Genomic DNA, 14,440 nt, shown 5'->3' on the forward strand with positions numbered 1-14,440 from the left:
GGAACCTCTGCGATAGACGAGGGACCACTCTATACTTCATACCAGACCTGTTTTATAGTGCCCCACCAGAGCAAACACAGAAAATATGCATGGTAAACTGTCATGGTTAAAGGTAGAAAAACGGCCGTCTTTGAGTACAGTCATGTTCTTTAGCAACATGGTTTATTCCAGCAAACCTGAGTTTTTACCTAATCAAATCATCACATGTAGACAGATTCATAGTTATTTCACTATCTGGTCAGATTGCACTACCATGCCCACAATCCAGTGCTTTGAAAAATGCAGTTATCTATTGTGTCATCACACTTTGGAATAGCTGCCCCCTCCACATACGACAATCTAACAGCAAAGCCTCATTCAAACACCATCTTAGAATGCATTACTTAACGGCTGAGCAATAATCCAGTCCAACAAGTGTGATGTCCTATTTCTGCATTATTTCTTGTTCTGTTTGTTCCTGTTGACTGAATGATCAGTCTAATATCAATTTGTTACCATAAACATGATGCACATTAGATGTCTATTTTGACTGATGTGATCTGGAAACATGACCTTTTGATGTAAGGTTGTCGTCTTTTTGTGGACCCCAGGAAGACTAGCTGGGGCCATCGGCATCAACTAATGGGGATCCTTTTAAATAAATAAATACATACATCATATTAGGATGGAGGCTAACTAACACATACGCACTAAATGTGTTTCATTTGGAATAAAAACAACGTTAAATGTGTTTCTCAGATGTACAACAAGGATCGGTGACTTGATTGTAACTCTGGTACATGCATTTACTGCTCATTAGTGTTCACTCACTGAACATCATCAGAGCTCATTATGATTCTACTGTAGTTGGGAAAAAAAACATTCTGGCTTCTTTGGCAGTGCTAAGCCCAGGATGCAGTAACAATACGTCTACAAATGGTGAAAGGGGAATTGTTCTGGTAGAAGGTTAGCAACTGTCATTAAAGTGGTCAATTTACCAAGAAAAAAAAACACAAGCAGGGTGGCCTTCTAGCACGATTTATGTCTTCAATCAAACTTTAATTTTTAGTATAGGTTCCTATTTGGAGTTATTCTTTTCTGTAATGAAGAAAATTAATAAAGTGGCAACTGTCACATTGTTAAAGAGGAGGAGAGATGTTGGAGAAATGGAGGGCTTATAATCAGAGTCTACATCTGGTGAATCAGTGTGGTCCAGAGAAGCAGCCAGTCAGCAGGATGAGGGCACATTAACTGAGGAGTACTGACTGGTCTTTCAGAGGGACAGTATCTGTCTATACACAAGGTACTGAGTTCATTAATAAACACTGAGACCAGAATGATTGATTCATCTCTAAACTGTGCTGCTGGAGACCAACCAAGTTATCATTTTAATGATCAGAAAGAACACCTGCTTGCTTTTACCAAACATGTGTATTGTTGGTGCCAGATGTGCGTTTTTCAGGCTGACTGAATGGGGAGGTGATCTGTAGCTTCCACATTGCATCAAGATTTGGTTTTTCACCTTGCTGTACTGCTGACAAGTTGAAATGAGGGAAAAAAATGCTGGCCAGGTGTATCAGTCAAATCAAGAAATTTCACTTTGTCAGTTTAAAAACAAAAAAAAGTATTTTCTACCCATCCAGCGTAGTCCTGGAAATGTTCTGATAGCTTAACATGAAGCAAGCGAGCATATAAACAGATAATCATGTCATTAATAGTTCTAATATTAGGTCCATAAGATGAGAGGGATATAAATTGATCTATCGGACTGAACTTGGAGCAAAGTTCTACATTATACTGTGTTTGCACTACTTTTTGTTCTAGTTGTGTTACAGGACATTTATATTTACATAACCTCTAAACCAACAGTGTCAAACTCATCATAGTTCAGGTTCCACATACAGCCCAAAGTGACCTCCAGTGGGTTGGACCAATAAAATCACAGTATAATAACCTATAAATAAGCACAACTCCAAATATTTCCTATGTTTTAGTGCAAAAAAGTATGTTCTGACAATGTTCACATTTAAGGAATTATCTTTTTACAAAACATTATCAACAACCTGAAATTTCTTGAAAAAAACAAGTTCAATTTCAACAACATTCAGCCTCAGTTTATCATTTACACATTAAAACCTACAGATCACAGTTTATCTACAAAAACATTTAGTCACAGGTATCTGGAACCAAATCATATAGTATTTTACTTTATGATCAAAATGACAAAATTCAGACAAAAAATGACAAAAAACAACAAACACAAGACAAAAACAAGACACAAAATGAGAAAATGAGACAAATTTTGACAAAAAAGTTACAAAGACACAAAAAATGGGCAAACAACATAACAGAAAAATGTACAAATGACACAAAAGGGACAAAAAATGACAAAATGAACAAAACGACAAAAATGTGACACAAATGACAAAAGTGAGACAAAAGTCAGACAAAAAACAACAAAAATAAGACAAAATATTACAAAAATGAGACACAAAGCGACAAAAATGAGACAAATGACACAAACCAAAACAAAAGAGACAAAAAACTAGACAAAAAAGTTACAAAGTGACAAAAAATGGACCACCGACAAAAATGAGACAAAACATTACATAAACCCCTAAAATTGTACAAAAATGAAACACAAAATGAGAAAAGAACAATGAGCAATCTCGTATTTTACTTTGAGATCAAAACAACTTGTCAAGGTTTAGAAATTATTTGCAGTTAATGTCTTCACTGTAATTTTTACACTTTACAAAGTCGTCCCGCGGACTGGATTGGACCCTCTGAAGGGCCGGTTTTGGCCCACGGTCCACATGTTTGACACCGCTGCTCTAAACAGAAGTGGCTTTGTGACACATGGACAGAAGTATGTTATTAAGGGACCTACAGTGAAATGCTGCAGTCTGATATTGCACCACTTTGTCCTCAGAACTTCCCTCAGGACAACCAGAAGGTCCGTCTGTCTGTCAACGGCTTCCTCTGTGCGTTTGAGGTCCCAGTACCAGGTTCACCGACATCACTGAGCTCACCTACTCTGACAGGTGAGTCTGTCCACTCAAACTGTGCTGCTGTAGACCTGTGTGGGAGTCCACAGATTCTCATTTCTGAACGGAGCTTTCTCCTCTCCTTCATCAGACATCACCCCTATAGCCAACGGCTGTGCTGCTAATGGGCATCTGGCCAACACGCCCATCCTCATCCCTAATGGTGGGCCCAGCACCATGGTGCCCTGCAGCCCAGAGACGCCTGTGGCCAATGGGGTCGCCAATGGACACATAACACCAGTGCAGGAGAGCCCCTTCATTGGATACATCATCGCCATGCACAGGAAGATGGTGAGAACTCATAGTAAAACAGTTGAATAGACGGCATTTCCACTGCTGCTGTTGTTCCCCGTAGATGTTGGTTTACCGAAGATGACCGAGTCCTGGCTCCCAACACAACGTTCACATGTTTGTCCCTCTTTCAGATGCGCACAGAGTTGTACTTCCTGTCATCTCAGAAGAACAGGCCGAGTCTGTTTGGCATGCCTCTCATTGTTCCCTGCACAGTCCACACCAGTAAGAAGGACCTGTATGATGCCGTCTGGATCCAGGTGTCCCGACTGGCCAGCCCACTGCCCCCACAGGAGGCCAGTAACCATGCCCAGGACTGGTACGCTCCTCCACTGATCATTATTGTTTCTTTACAGTTATTTTAAATGGAGCTAGGTGTGTCTTTGCTCTGAACTAGACTACATACATACAGCTGGAGTACCTTTTTACTGAACCCACTGAGATGTCCTGTCCATCCTCTCAAATTGTCTGTATCCTCGAGATCTCTGCAGCTCTGCTCTATTGAACAATGAACAAAGAAACTGCAGATTTGTGAGGGAAACGTCCTGTTGTTTAGTGTTACATGATTAGGAAGCACCTGAACTTACGTTCACAGTCAGGATCAGGGCTGTCAGTATCAGCTAGCTACAGTCTGATCCATTTAAATTCCTTTCTTTAATGTTATTTACTTCAGTTTCACTGCCACAACACCCACTGCAAGAGAGAAGCTGTGAAGTAGCACTGAGGGCAAATCAAACAAGCAAGCACTTTTAGCTGGTGATATTCATCTACTCATGAATATTGTTTTTTTCTGTGTGTTTTCCACCTGCAGTGACGACAGCATGGGCTACCAGTACCCCTTCACTTTACGGGTTGTGGGTAAGGATGGCAACTCCTGTGCCTGGTGTCCCTGGTACAGGTAAGAGTAGCTCATAAACACATGCAGACATATGCCACTAAATGGAAAATAAGACAGGGGCTCGTCACTAGTGATCTAAGATGAATATATTTCATTTGATTGGAGCATGTGTGTCAATACTTATGATCAGACTATTACATGTTGTATTAGACTTTTTGAAGACTCTTGTAGTCTTTTCACAAAAATCGACCAGAAAAAATACAGTTGAATGAAATAGACCAAAACGTTTCTTTACCTGAGCCTGTGTACATGTGTGTGTTTGTGTGTTTCCAGGTTCTGCAGAGGTTGTACAATAGAGTGTACAGAAGACAGAGCTTCTGTGGGAAATGCTTATATAGCTGTGGACTGGGACCCCACTGCCCTGCACCTCCGCTACCAGACCTCCCAGGAGAGGGTAAATCATGAACACACACACACACACACACACACACACACACACACACACACACACACACACACACACACACACACACACACACACACACACACACACACACACACATCCCTGACTGAGAGCACCAGGTAAAGTCACCTCAGACAAAGTTCAAAGTAGAGCAGTAAAGAATGTGCCTGAAAATGTTAAAGATTCTAACCCCAGAGATTCTAACTGTGTGTGTGGAGCTCTGATTTCTCCCTGCTTTACACTGTGTTTCATGTCCAGAACAGCACAAAGCACAACATTGTAATGTAGTGTAAATGAAGTCACATTTCCACATGTAGTTTTTCGGTGATAAATCAGTGCTCCTCTGCTGTTCTTCACTCACCTGCTGTCCTCGTCTTTTAAATACATGAAACTTTACACGTCCTGTGATGTGACTGTTGCAATGTAAGACAATTTATCATTCTTCCTTTTGAAGACATACAGTACCGACACGCTTTAGAGTATATGCAGCTCTTGGTAAATATATTTGACCCTAAAAGGCATGTTATCTGTCCAGATGTAAGGAGTGAGACTGATGTGACCTGATGGGTTAGTTGATGTACCCAACTGCCCTGTGCTCTACTGACACTGACACTATTTTTTTCCCAGTAGAGGCTTTCTAGTCTACGGCTTTATCACAGTGCTTCACTTGGTCCCTGTATTCTAGTTCAGTATTTGAGATAAGGACAGAACAAAAACGGGTGCATTTTCGAATTTGGCCACACAGAGTCGCCAGAGAGTTCTCTGGCAGAGTTTCTCGTGAGAGGTTAAAACTGTTCTGTTTCTTCAGCTTGTTTTTAATGACATCTTCAGCTCATTGAATGCTAGGGTTTTGCACACTAAAGTGAATATTCTGGTACGTGTCACTGTGGCTGTTTGTGCTGCACCTGCTTTTGTTCACTTTTTTATGTGCCCCAGCTGCATCTTGTGCTGAACACACACTTTTCACACATGGTCGGATAACTGGGGTCATCTACTGATTCAGAAAATTACCGAAAAATAGTTGGATGCCTGGAAAGACAGTATCCTCTCAAGAGGCAGACTTCAGAAATCTAAAAATACGCCCAATAGCACCTTTTCTGAGCATCTGCTGTCTGCTGACAGGCGGACCAAAAGCAGAGTAGTGTGACTTCATCCTGTCCTTCATTGTGGCCTCCCTGCAGATTGTGGAGGAGCACTGCAGTGTGGAACAGTCTCGTCGAGCCCAGGCTGAGCCCATCAGCCTGGACAGCTGTCTGAAGGCCTTCACCAGTGAGGAGGAGCTGGGAGAGGATGAGCTGTACTACTGCTCCAAGTGCAAGACCCACCGGCTGGCCACCAAGAAGCTGGACCTCTGGAGGCTGCCGCCCATACTGGTCAGAGGCACATTTCCACCTGAGCTCTGGTTTTCCAGCAGATTTAATATTTGCACTGGGAGTATTCTGTTAAAGAACATTAAAGTATACCTGATGTGTGTTCTTTTCACCAGATTGTCCACCTGAAGCGCTTCCAGTTTGTGAACGGTCGCTGGATCAAGTCTCAAAAGATTGTCAAGTTCCCGAGGGAGAATTTTGACCCCAGCGCCTTCCTGGCTCCCAGAGACCTGGAGCAGCACTGCCTCCACTCCCGCAGCGAGAGTGAGGATCTGCTGAGGGTTGGAGAAGACAACCTGTCCTCCATCTCTGCCCCCGCTGGCTTCTGTAACCTCCCCAAAGGTACCACATGTCGGCCAAAGCCTTATTTTTAGTAATTTCTAACCGACGAGGCACTGAGACCTTTTAAAGTTTTGTTTTTCTATTTTTACATTTGCAAAATAAGAACACAATGAACACATGAAACAAAATGATATAAATGAGTAGTAGAAGGCTTTAACCTTGTGGTCTCCCACAGCCTCCCCTGCCTCAAGCAGAAAGTCGGCACCTTCTCTGAGCCGGACCAGCAGCCCCTGCGGCAGCCCAAAGACCGGCAGTGGAGGCCGCAGACCAGGCCGGCTACGCCTGCCCCAGCTGGGCAGCAGACACCGCCTCTCCAACAGCAAGGAGAACCTGGACGGAGCTGCTAACGCTGAAGCCGAAGCAGCACAGGCAGACACGGAGGGCAGCTCGGGAGCAGCGGCATCAGGTCTGCCTGGATCAGGAGAGCTGGTGGCATCAGAATCGTCCCGCAGCAGCGAGGCGTCCAGCAGCCACTGTGACGTTGTCCTGGTGAACGGAGACAGCAATGGGCTGAGCTCAGACTGCAGCACAGAGAGCAGCATGGACCCCGACAACGCTCTGCTGCAGCACAGAGACAACATGTGTCTGGACGCCATCTACAACCTCTATGCAATATCAGTAAGCAGCACACAGGAGAGTCATTGTCATACCAGCAGTGATTAAAGGCTCTCTGCTGTCCAGCAAGTCCTGAATATTTTTCTGCTTTATCCCTTCAGTGCCATTCAGGAATCATGGGAGGAGGCCACTATGTGACATATGCCAAAAACCCCAATGAGAAATGGTACTGTTACAATGACAGCAGCTGCAAGGTGAGACATCAGGGCACTTTATTGTTCCTTATTTAACAGCATGACATTCATTCCACTGTGTTTGTTTTTAACAGAGATACTTAACCAGACATACATCTTCACACTTACCCACAAAGTATCCTACTTAGAGTTTTTCATGTTTTTTCATAGTGATTGTCAGTTTAAGGCTTGGCCCTCTCATCTAGATATGACAAAACATTTATTGCAGTGAAGCCATGCACAAATGAAACTGCACAACTTGATCTTTTCAACAATGCTAGCCAAGTATTGATGTTAAGAAAATATTCTTGACTTGCATCAGATTTATGTTTGTGGGTCAGATGTTTACAGCTCTCTATCCATTTCCACACCCGTCACTGTTGACCGAATCACTCCGCCAAGGAATGCAGTGGAGTTATGTGATGATCAGTGTATGTCTGTCTGTCTGTTAGCAACGTTACTCAAAAACAGGCAAACGGATTTGGATGAAATTTTTAGGAAAGGTCAGAAATGACACAAGGACCAAGTGATTAGATTCTGGCAGTGATGCAGCTTTCAGTCTGGATCCATGGATTACATTGACCAAGATAAGACCTAAATAATGTTTAATGATAAGACCCCTTAAACTTCAGTGTACCTCCGGCGGTACACCTACTAATTTGCATAGGAATTTCAAGAATGTCCGACGGCTGCAAACACGATTATACAAACACTATACGCCGATGGAAAGCTTAGATTCTCATGAATCCGCCGGTATAAACCACTTTCAGATGTGATTACCACAGCGGGTGAGAAAAACACATTTGTCCGACAAAAACGAATATTCATCCATCCGTTCTCTATACACGGCTTCAACGCACACGGCGCGACTCACATTTCCGGGTTTATTATTACACACAAAAAAAAGATTCCACAAAAAACGGCCATAATCCAACCTTTTACATCCAGATGACTCAAGCCAGTAAACTATTTTATCCAAAACATGTCCTGAAGTCGGTATAAAATCCCCGAATCGGTCATTTTCAAGGAAATGCACCTCGCGATGCCCGTCCAATATTCCCTGTATTTTTCGTAATTTTTTTTATGTAAACATAGAATATTAGCGATTTTTTTGTACTGAAAATGGCTGGAATTGACTGAAGCTTAAAGGGTTAAAGTAGTGAATTTAACCCGAAAATGACTTAATTAATGTTTAACAGAATTATCTCAGCTTTTGTGACAACTTGTGTTATTAAAATTTCAGGAGCAGCTCAGTTAATTGAGAGGGTGACCCATAAACAGCAGCTATAGTCCCTCCTCCACTCTCTCCCCATGTTTCCTGTATCCCTCCCCACTGTCCTCCAATAATTAAGACTAAAAAGTATCAAAAAATTAGTGAAAACAATGTCAATTTTATTTTTTCAAATTTCAGGAAGTGCACTCTGAGGAGATTGACACCGACTCGGCCTACATCCTCTTCTACGAGCAGCAGGGAGTCGACTACTCCCAGTTTCTGCCAAAGATCGATGGCAAGAAGATGGCCGACACCAGTAGCATGGATGAAGACTTTGAGTCCGACTACAAGAAGTACTGCGTCCTCCAGTGATCACAGCTCGTCTTCCATCAACCAGCACTACACCTGCTCTCCGCTTTCAGCCTGCTGCCTGAGCAGGAGCCGCCACTCATTCAGATCCTTCTGAAGAATTCTCACAAACTGCTAAAGACTAGTCGGACTGTGCTCTCTGTCTTTAGGGATGCGTCGCAGCACTTTCTACACTTGATCGCAAACATGGATGAGCGAAAAGGTTTGCCAAGACAACAATAAAGCCCCCTGTGAAAGCACTAAACTGGTGCACTTTGCTGAGCCCAACGAAACAACCCCCGCCCCACCCTCTGTGAGCCTCGCCATAACATACATTTAACATATACTTGCATACTAACGCATCTCTGAATGTACGCCACATTGGCCAAGTCATGAGGTGCTTTCTTATTGCGCATTTAGCACTTGTGATGTCAGGATGAAACAAAGACATTTACACCCGGAGGTAACATTTCCCTGAGGAGGAAAGATGTGTTCCAGGTGTAAATAGAAAGCTGATGATCGGATGCGGCTTGAGTTTAAATGCCAACTGTAAACGGAGCCCGACAGTTAAAGAACCTGTGTGTTGGTGCCACAGACCAACCTGATGTTGAAGTTTGGTATCTAGAATATTGGATACTGTGATGAGCTTTTAAGAGAATGGTTCTCCAAAGGTTTTATTAGCGATAGTGAAACTAGGGAAACATAAGTCATACGCTACCTCATCGCTTCCTGCAGTCTGCCAGCCAGCTGTACCCTAAAAGTCTGTGACAGTATTAACAATTATTCAACGCTTCCTTCCAGTCTAGGAGACGTGGTGCAAACATTTCAGGAACACCCCCATCAAAAACGCTCTCCGCCCCTCCTCTGGCCCTCCAGGACGCTCTCACAGGTCCTGATGTTCACATGAAATTAGGCGTTTTTGCCAACACTGTGTGTCTATCCCACAGCTGCCAAATATCCGTGGAGATTAGTGCAATGTTGACCTGTGTGTAGCTCCAACTCCTCTGAAAGAGTCTGGGTTTGTTTAGGACAGGTGCCATGACTTCAGACGAGACCTGCATAAAGATTAATATACGGTAACAGTTCTTTTCTGCTGATGTGTTGTTGTTTTTTTTTAAGATTTCTTTTCTTGTTGTGATTTTTTTTCTTCAGGTCAGGAATGAATATTTAACGGAGGGAGCAGCTTATCTTAGCAGCGCTGGTGCAACGTGCACCTCACTGCTTCCTCAGTTCTCTGCAGCTGAAATAAACTCGCCTGTCATTTCCACACCCTCCTCACTAAGAGACCATGGGAAAGCTGGAAGATTAGGGAGGACTTCTGTCAAAAACAGTATCACCAGTTATTTTGACACGATTAAATGAGCAACTTGAGACGTTTTCTGATCGTTTCAAACAGCAAGGATCGGAATCGGTGCAGCAGAACCAGAGACATTGTTTTCTTTATATTTATTTACCACAATCACTAAAGCGTCTTATTCTGACTTTTCTGACTGTAGTCTTTAGACCCAGCTGACACCAGTTGAAGTTTCATCTTTTAAAGACTTCATCCAGCTGCAGATGGTTTCCCATATGAAGTACTGCTAACCTAAGACACGTTTACCGGTTTCAGACACAGAATATGTAACTTTACTGCTTCACCCACCAGCTTTCTGTCATTCAAACATAAGCCACTTTTCCATCAGCGTTTTTCATTCAGACATACCTGCCACAGTGACGGCAAGATCCACAGAAAGCACACGATATTTGTCATACACCTGAGATAAGGACTAAAGGAAAGGTTCTTCCTGTCAGTGTGGCCTGCTGTCAGATCCTGACTGATGCTGTCTCCATGTCAGGATCATTTTTACATCCAAGTAATTAATGAAGCTCATTCTGTCCTCGTTCTTAGAGGTGCTCATATGGATCCTGCTGCTGTCTGATGCCCCAGTAATCCCCTAAACTCAGAGAAAAGACAAAAACTTTAATCTCCGATAATATATGTTTTATCAAACTCAGATTCCGTTTATTTTACGTTGGGAGACGTTCAGTTGCAACAAAGGAGTGAAGGTCTGAAAGGGGGATTAGATTTTTCCTTTGACAACGGGCTGAAAAACAGCCGCTCTGCGTCCTCTCTGTTTCACTATCACTTCTGTAACCACAGGCTTCCTGGTGTGCATCTGTACATCACTGCCATAGGCTGTATGGAAACACGGTTGATTCTTCCTCCCATGGTTAAAGTGAAATACTGAAGAATGCTGGTGGTGTCATTTCCAACTAATGTGCACACCAGTGACCACAGGAGACGTGATGCTGAGGTCCCACCTCCTGCCCTACTGTCCTGACTGTCGCTGCTCGCTGTATGTGTGTCATTTATTTGCTGATGATGATGAGCCGCTGCTGCTTCCCCTCATAGGTTTTTTGTGGTTGTAGCTTCGTGTTTAGGGCCGAGCAGGAGGGGAGAGCTCAGTGCTGTTGTGCCATCTTTATGTACACTCTGTGATAAGGCAGCAACGTTAAACCATGAAAACCAGTTGAGCTGAGCTAAAACACCCTGTTAAACCACAGCATAGTCGTACATGGTCAGGGTCTGAGCAGCTCTTGCATTTGTACCAAGTTTTGTTGTGTATTTATTTGCCCCCGTGTCCAAATTGAATTAGGATTTCTTTGTTGTTGTTTTTTGCCTACATGTTGCATGTTCCTGAACACGTCTGTGTTTAATTCCTTCATGTCACTGGTTGCTTTTCCTATTTTGTGCGAGGGCCCCTAGTAGGTTAATCTGATGGCTCCTGTAGACTCCAATCATTATTCATTAAGAGGCTGATGATGGTGTGCCACTGTACAAAGAAATATGACAGCTGTGTCCACTTGCATTGACGTGATTTCAGGTGACTGCTCCCATAATGGCAGCAGACAGTCGTACATTTCAGCCCGTTTGGGGACGATGGTTTAAGATTTTTCCTCTTAAATTAATAAATATTTATTTTATTTAAACAAAATTTAATTTTGTCATTTGTTTTTAGGAAAATCTAGAATTGCAGAGACCCAGCTCAACTAACTGTCTCAGGATTTGTTTTTCTCCATTTTCTCTAGATAAGATGCGCTTTCCAGAAAAAATCCACGGGAAGTGTCTCCTATAGCATTACTTTATCCCCATAGACAGCTTTACTGATACCAGATGCTTTGAGAGTAACCAAAGCCTGTTAAACCTGTATGTGTTAGATCTGTAATGCATCACTGGACCCTACATTTTAGCTTGTTCTCTGTGTGCGATGTCTAAACTAATTTCTACACTTTTAAACCGTGTTCCTCCTCTTATCGTGAGGCCTAGCTGCTCCACGTGACTGTTGAGGTCACTTTAACAAACCCAAGTTTGTGCTGCTGATCTCCAGCAGTGGAGCTCCTCCTGCAGGGTTCAGTCTAATCACTGTGAACAGACGCTCAGCATTCCCCCACTGTGGTCTGGATCACAGAGCAGATGAGCCTCTGTGTTTGCCCCCTTTTAGCTGCTGTATTTGTGAGGAGAAGGCATCATTATGGATGTACTTGGAGAGATCTGTCACTGAATGAACCTTTATTTTCCTTTGGAAAGAGTGCGTTTGTTGAACAAATGGAAATGTACAGATGAGTGCTATTTATGTTTGCTTGCTCAGCTTTTGTTTCCTCCACCCTCCTGCCTTTGCACCCAGTTGTAGACCATGTCCGGTTTGTGTCCGTGTTTCAACGTCATCACATGGCTCAAAGGGAAAACTGTACTGAGGATTTGTCTCTTGAGAACCCAGTTTGTAATGTGTGCTTCATTTAAAGGTGCAATAGATGTTGACTTGTTTCTGGGCTGTGAATGTGCCCTCAGACGACCTGTAGCTTCAACTGTATTAGCAAAAATGCAACATTCTAAAGTTGGGGTTAATTTTAGCACAATTTCTGTGATCCAGGAACTTTTCTGCCCAACAGAACTGAGCTGTGATGCTTACACTGGGCAAACCCTGATCCTGTAAAACACAGGGCCAATATCTGAAGCCCCGCCCCTCACAGAGGCCCCGCCCCTCGCAGAAGCCCCGCCCCCAGATGATTAGTTTGGAGTGCTGCCAGGCAGTGCAATCTACTACTGAGCTGTCTGTCAGTGTCTGTAGCCTCTTTTTATTTAAGTTCATTTCTGTCGGATCTGAACCAGACGTGTTAATTTAAAGAACTTTTTGTAAGGTGTTTGTTGAAAGAAAGTGACATTGCACTGACATGAAAACATGTACATAAAAAATGTGTTTTGTAAATAAGCCAATGAAAACTATGTATTTGAATATGAACTGTACAAAATACTGTACTTGTAGTTGTATATTGAGTGATACTGTTGATCTGTAACAAAATACCCAAGCAACAAATTAAATTCTGCAGAGGAAATGACGACACCAGACTGAACTTGGTTTTTATTTGGATTCCTGATTGGGTAGATTTTTTTAGTGATGTTTGTGGTGCAGCTTTGTGCTGAAACAACTCCTGGACAGATTGTCTTAGCATTTCTTACAGACATTTATGAAATGATCAGACTCAGATTGCTAACTGAAGTAGAAATTGTTCCATCAACCTCAACATGAGTTGGATTTAAACTGACTTTGGACTAAATACCTGAAACTTTGATGAAATTCACATCAGCCTCAGTTCAACTTTATATTTAATGCAAATTAGCAGCTGTGAGCAGCTTAGCGTGCTAAGCTGCTATAATGTACATGGTAACTGTTGAGCGTTGCCACTGAGCCGCTGACATGTGTGCAGACCTTTGTTTCAAAGCGTTGTGCTGGTCTTTGTCCTTCCTTCTGTTGGTGCACTCAGTCTGCTTGCAGAGGAGAGAGGAAACCACACACAGGGTCTCTGCTGCATTTTCCCCGAATTAACCTCTGCTACTGAAACACGCATGTTTCTGTCCTACACACCACATGAAGAGGCTTTTCCTGTCCGCCTCTCACTTAATCCTGACATTTGAAGCCATTTTAAACAACAACTGTCAGGCTATAGAAACCGATTGTGTGCAGTTTAACGCTCACTGGTTTGTTAGGAAATCAAAAGTGAATTTAAAAGAGTTGATTCACACTAAATGTATGTTGTGGAGCTAGTTAACCAAATATGTAGTCACTGTATTACATTATCAATCTGATTTGTGATCTTTATTTAGCAGCTGTGCTTAGTTAACAGATGTTCTAAAAACAGAGTTGCCATGATGCGTTTATAGAAAGCACAGTAAACTACTAAACATTTCATAAAGGTGTTATTTATATCAAGCTCAAACACCTACAATGTAAAAATGCTGCTTACATGTTAATGCATTCACACAAACAATCAAGTTCAAATATAATAATGGAACACTGACAGAAGCCTTTCTGCATGATGTACACTTTACTTTTGATGCTCCTCTCTAGTCAGGATTGGTTCCTTAGGTTTGCTACATGTTAAAAAACCCTGAAGTCTGAATCCATGTTTTGATCGTCTGTCATCAGTACTCTGCAGTTTAAAGGGGAAATTCTCAGCCGTGGTGTTGAGTGTTCACTTGTAATGTTTATTCTAGCATTAAAAAAGGTCTAGATGGACAAGGTGGTAGGATTAACAGTTGTTTTTTTTTCCAAATGGCTTTAACCTGAATGGGTCTTATGAAGTATATTTAGAAGACAATGCTTTTGTATCTTCATTTAATGCAGGAGTTTTTACACTGTCATATTGGTATTTTTACAAAAGTAAATGATGTGAGTATTTCCTGTTATGGCCGTTGTGCTCCTCTTACTCTGTTTGATTAACC

At 42.5% G+C, this 14,440-nt stretch overlaps 1 protein-coding gene and 1 long non-coding RNA gene across 8 annotated transcripts in view; one reads left to right on the plus strand and one right to left on the minus strand.

Moving 5' to 3' along the window:
- usp32 (ubiquitin specific peptidase 32) overlaps positions 1 to 13,059 on the plus strand; it is a 92,655-nt gene extending 79,596 nt beyond the window's left edge. For all 7 annotated transcript variants that reach the window (XM_022201031.2, XM_051958145.1, XM_051958146.1 and 4 more), the window contains exons 25-34: positions 2,912 to 3,023; positions 3,118 to 3,317; positions 3,452 to 3,636; positions 4,129 to 4,215; positions 4,489 to 4,609; positions 5,800 to 5,991; positions 6,105 to 6,330; positions 6,506 to 6,948; positions 7,047 to 7,139; positions 8,530 to 13,059. In XM_022201031.2, coding sequence (XP_022056723.1) covers positions 2,912 to 3,023; positions 3,118 to 3,317; positions 3,452 to 3,636; positions 4,129 to 4,215; positions 4,489 to 4,609; positions 5,800 to 5,991; positions 6,105 to 6,330; positions 6,506 to 6,948; positions 7,047 to 7,139; positions 8,530 to 8,703 — 1,833 coding nt within the window. In that variant the 3' untranslated portion in view covers positions 8,704 to 13,059. The remainder of the gene's footprint in view (positions 1 to 2,911; positions 3,024 to 3,117; positions 3,318 to 3,451; positions 3,637 to 4,128; positions 4,216 to 4,488; positions 4,610 to 5,799; positions 5,992 to 6,104; positions 6,331 to 6,505; positions 6,949 to 7,046; positions 7,140 to 8,529) is intronic.
- The window catches only part of LOC127536822 (uncharacterized), a 123,987-nt gene that overhangs the window by 86,888 nt on the left and 22,659 nt on the right, over positions 1 to 14,440 (minus strand). The window lies entirely within an intron of this gene.

The sequence above is a fragment of the Acanthochromis polyacanthus genome, chromosome 13 (assembly GCF_021347895.1).
Source record: "Acanthochromis polyacanthus isolate Apoly-LR-REF ecotype Palm Island chromosome 13, KAUST_Apoly_ChrSc, whole genome shotgun sequence".
In the NCBI taxonomy this organism is placed as follows: domain Eukaryota; kingdom Metazoa; phylum Chordata; class Actinopteri; family Pomacentridae; genus Acanthochromis; species Acanthochromis polyacanthus.